We start from the raw sequence: 5091 nt of genomic DNA, 5'->3' as shown, positions 1-5091 counted from the left end.
GGGAAGCACACCCAATTGTTCATTGCCATTTTCATTTGGACCCCACAGTAATTGAGTGAAAGGCCTATTATGTGATACAATGCAGGGGAGTGGGTGTATGGAGGCTAAATCTCAGGGGCTGTTGTAATGAATGCTTCTGTAAATGAATGCCCTCCACTTCMCATTGTTCCATCGCTGACTTAAAATTGTTTCCCTTTTCAGCCCTCATTGACTAAGTTGAAAAGTGCACACGGGGTACTGCCAAAGGCCCCTGTCAGGCTTTCAGAAGCAGCAGTCCAGTGAGGGTTTATTGGTCCTGAATGTGTGAGAACACTGCGAGTCGGGGACAAGTAGAGCAGGCTGCAGACTGAAACAGCTATAGCACTCACCTCTTTGATCTCCACTTCAGAGAGGAGTGGAGGTGATAAAAGCAGTGAGCCGAGAGACTATCCTAATACACATGGGTTATATTAGGTATATTCAATAAGAAAGCACAGACTGTGATTTCAGAGGTGAGGGAATATCTTTCCATTCCACTCCAGACTCATCCTGAAACACACACCATCCATGCCATTTCAATGGATGTGGCCCCTCTTGTTTTGGAGAAACCGAGGCAGGCTAAGATCATACATTTCCTAATCTGTTTCTCCATAGTCCCCCCGTCAGGACTGCTGGTCTCCGGGTGCTTTTTCCCTGACGATTTATGTTGGCAGGGAACTGCAGCCAGCTCCTCGACTGGGATCGCCACGCTTTTTCCATAACAGGAAGAACACAATGGCTCCGATAGACAGAGGAGACGAAAAACAAGCCTTGGTTCCTGAGGCACGCGGCAGGGACGATAACGCTGGTGTCAGCTGGTGCCCGACTTGCTCCGCACTCATCTTCCCGGAACGGCGAGTCTATCGGGGAAGGCTGAGACGGGAAGCGCACGCTCTGGGGGCACATCCTGTACGAACCGCCACAGGCCAGGGGGCTTTCCATTGAGTTCAATGTTCACCATCACCTCGATCCCTGTCTCAAAGGTCATTGACCTGAGTGGACGTCTGCTTGGTACAGTGAGACATCCTCCAAACTAAAGTTAAGGGTGCACCAGCTTCTCACAACAGCAGAGGACTTAATAGGGGCGAAGGTCTTAGAGTACTTTCTCTTGAATAGCTAACACTGACTTTGTTGACCTTTCGGAATATATCCGGGAAGTTTTTTTCTCCAGCTCTCGATCTAAACCGAAAAAATAAACAGGGCCAGATGAAAGGTGCCTTGTTGGTGGAGGTGGGCTGCGTTTCCGGATTGTCACTCCTCATTAAGTGGTGATGGGCTGTCTGGCTTTGGCCAACTGGGCCCAGTCAGGGCTGGGGAGGGGAGTGAGTGAGTGTTCTCCCTTGGCTGCACAACATCTGCTGGCACGGGCGTGCTCTCTCTGACCTCTGATGACACAACGGCCAGGGCACCCGCCCTGACGCCAGTCACTCACAGAGGGCGACCCAGTGCAACCGGACAGCAGCAGCGCCATTGCTGGTCAGCGCGAGCAAAGTGGAAAAGACTGTGCCTTCCCTGAAATGGGATACCTAGCTGTTTGAGGCCGTCTAACAGATGTGTCAAAAGAYATTGCTGAACTACGTAGTATACATTCGTGTCGAGAGAAAGATTCCACACTTGAGCCATGCCGAGTACAGCAACGCTTTATTTGACTTATACTGATTTATGAGGTCAGTGTACCCCCACACAACAATGGAGTTTTGAGTAAGGGGTCCATTCTGTGTTGAGAGCCATTTTAAATACTTATTCTGTCACTTCCCAACAGAGATATATCCTATTCCCAGGAGGTCAGGAATGTGTCAGGGTGTCCATCCCTCCATCAGTCTAAACAGCCTGCCATTGTCCAGTGAAAATACTTTCTCTAAACACAACACTTGCATTGTCGAGTAGGAACCTGCAAGTAAGCATTCATTGGACAATGTATACAATGTGTATTTCGTACATAAGACAAATAAAACTTCAAAGCGCTAGAAGTCGCTACCTCTCTATTTAACAAGGGTACATAACAGGCCTGGGGAAACACCACTAAATAATGTCAGCAATTGACAAATTGAGCTAGCTTCAGTGAAGCCATTTTTGATTCATGTCTTTTGAGAGGTTGATTGTTGTACTTGATGTCAGAGGTTGACTGTACTCTATTCTGAAGAGTTKGTGAGGGATGCCTAGTTGGGGAAACTGCTTAGTGAGTAAAGTTTGAGATGTTGACCCAGCTTTGACAACCCAGCTTTGAGTAGCGCTTCTGACATGAAACATTTTCACTCGCACGTAGCTTTAAATATCTCACCTCAGTGCCAAATCCCAGTTTATTTTCTTATTCAGCTAAAGGTAAACACATCTATCCACACCTCAAAGTATGATTCCATAAAAAATCTCATGTTAAAAGCTTCACAGCCAAGGAAAAATCATGTTATTGCTAGTTTAAAAATGACATTTTCCATATGCTTAGGACTGAAAATGTTGATTTTGATGGCCTGTGAAAATGCCACGTTGTTAATCACACTTTGTTATTTGTGACCTGGAAAATGTGGACTTTTGTGCAGCACTAGTGCTCAGAAATCCTCTGTTAGTGCCAATAACTATGTACCGCATCAACCAAAGGCAATAGCTTAATTTCACACAAGCATACAGACCACAGGAGGCTGCTGAGGGGAGGACAGCTCATAATAATGGCCGGAAYGGAGCGAATGGAATCAAACATGTATTTGATACCATTCCACCTATACCGCTCCAGCCAGTACTACGGGCCCGTCCGCACCAGTTAAGGTTCCACCAACCTCCTGTGGTACAGACACACGTGGACGTACACACAAAGGATCAGAAGCGGGGGAACTTGGCCAAATCCTTCTTCATCTCGCTGTACATGACGCTGAGACGTCCRACAGCCTTGGCGTGCTCCTCGTCCACCTCCTCCTTCAGACGCTGCTGCTCCTTCAGAAACTCATCCCAGTCTTCCTTCCGTCTGTCTATGGTCACCTGCAGCTGGGTGCTCTGAGGTGCACAACACACAATGATCTAGGTTAGGCTCGACACAAAACATTTTCAAACTAAACAAAACAATGAAACAAAATGAAAACACACTTRTTGGAAAGATTTAGGTGGTACTCAATTCTCCTGTTTAGTGCCAAATGACCACGACTCTGGTCTGTTGTCACAATCACTGCCTGAATGTAAATGACTGTCAATGGTTAAATAACATTGGTAATTCATTTGAGGAGAGCATGCATCTTTACCTGCTGTGCTTCTAGCGCCCTCTGYTGGATCCTTTGTGACATGTGATTCGCAGCCTCCACTGCAGGAAAACACAATGAACAAATGTTACATTCAACTACTTTCTGGCCTTAACAGTAAGACACAGTGAAATAATACAATGCAGTTGAAATTCTGTGACACATGAATGTAATACGTATTTTTCGTTATGTTTGGGACCCCAGGAAGACTAGCTGTCGTCTTTGCGTTAGCGAATGGTGATCCTAATRAAATGAAATAAAACAATATAATAACTCAAATCACTCCATATGACAACTGCAGTTGCTAGCAATTGAAATACACGCCGTCTAGGTAAGGAAGAGAGGCTTACGTCGGGTGAGCGCCTCAAAGAGGTGTTGATGCATGTGTTCTGAACACTTGGGCAACATCTGCTCGTTGGTCTCCACTACCATTTTGTTCAGGTTGTCCAGCAAACGGCTCTCTCTAAATCCACGTTTCTCCTTCAAAATCACAAAGAAGCATATGTTAACAAATATCAAATTACAATTGATCAAATCACATTCTATGCCCCATTATGTTACGGTGCATCTTTCCAAGCTGAATATTTACCTCAAATTCTCTCACAAAGTAGCGGATCTCCCCTTGTATGACAGGCCTATGGTCTATTAGCCTGGACTGAATATCACCAACATCTAATGGGAGACACAAACCATAAAATCTTGTCATGTTGAGCAATTGCTAATGTCATATATATWGAAACTTAATTCTAGGGCTTACAGTCAACACTGGGGTTAATTCAATTTCATCCCAAGGAATTCATGAAGTGTCCCCAGAGAAATAATGAAATATTTTAACATATGAATAATTTACAGTAAAATWATCTGAATTCATATTAACCTGATGTCAATTTAGGCCTGAATTGACTGGGGGGTAAAGGAAATCTAGATATGGAAAAGTAATACTTAGTCAGAAAACTAGCGTTTCTATTGGCCAGGTTCAGCAAACAGGGCGGGACTTACCTGCATTTGTCCAATAGAAAAGCTAGTTTTCGTTGCAACTAGAACGTTTTGCAACTGTTCTGAGTAATGGATTACACCCCAGGTGAAGCTGCCTAAACAGATCTGGGACCAGGCTAGAGGCTGCAAATTGTATGCGTTAATACTACAACACATGACTCTCTCTCGAGTTGTGCAGGCTAGCTAGCGAGTKTTCTGCAATTAATGATAACTGTAACACGATAATGAACTCACCTTTGGCTATCTTGTCCATAGTTGCGCGTTAATGCACAAAAATCAAGTAGTTACTTTAAACCTCGACAACACGTGAAATGCTTTGTTTAGCAGTTGGTTAGGATTGAATGAGCTTGCTAAACTAGCTTTCAACGTATTTTCGACAAGGTAGATATTTACATGCAATTTATCATATGTGAATTTGCAAATATTTAGCTCCAGCGGCTGTTAAACGTAGCTTAAATATATTCTAGCAAAAAACTGTAGCTGTTGTCAGCTGATTTAAAGTCAGCTGATACAAATTCTCGAACTACTTCCGGGTACGAGGTCTTGGCTCAAACCAAACCTCCCAAAACAGGGGCCACACTTACATGAGGTAAATTCTGAGGTACCTGTACAGCAGGTACAGTACAAACTCATCATCAGTCGTCACTATACTATACTATCACTATACATGTATAAACTGTAGGTGTAGCCTACATATTTAGCAGCAAATTTCCATCACCAATGGTTTATGATCTCTTATACACATCTAGATGTGTATAAGAGACAGTGTATAAACTGTAGGTGTAGCCTACATATTTAGCAGCAAATTTCCATCACCAATGGTTTATGATCGTTCTCTCTCCTCCCTCTGTGT

General features: G+C 44.0%; 1 protein-coding gene across 1 annotated transcript; it reads right to left on the bottom strand.

The window, feature by feature from the left end:
* Nucleotides 1-2285: 2285 nt before the first annotated feature.
* On the bottom strand, nt 2286-4721 carry bloc1s5 (biogenesis of lysosomal organelles complex-1, subunit 5, muted). The gene is made up of 5 exons (XM_023972998.2): nt 4473-4721; nt 3832-3914; nt 3593-3722; nt 3246-3304; nt 2286-3003 (listed from the first exon to the last, which is right to left on the bottom strand). Exons 1-5 carry the CDS (start codon nt 4489-4491, stop codon nt 2830-2832), a joined length of 465 nt encoding a protein of 154 aa, XP_023828766.1. The 5' UTR covers nt 4492-4721; the 3' UTR covers nt 2286-2829.
* Between the last annotated feature and the right edge of the window lie 370 nt (nt 4722-5091).

This window comes from Salvelinus sp. IW2-2015, linkage group LG27 (assembly GCF_002910315.2).
Source record: "Salvelinus sp. IW2-2015 linkage group LG27, ASM291031v2, whole genome shotgun sequence".
Lineage (NCBI taxonomy): Eukaryota > Metazoa > Chordata > Actinopteri > Salmoniformes > Salmonidae > Salvelinus > Salvelinus sp. IW2-2015.
The sequence above is the reverse complement of the archived record's forward strand: the minus strand, read 5'-3'. Positions and strand labels throughout refer to the sequence as shown.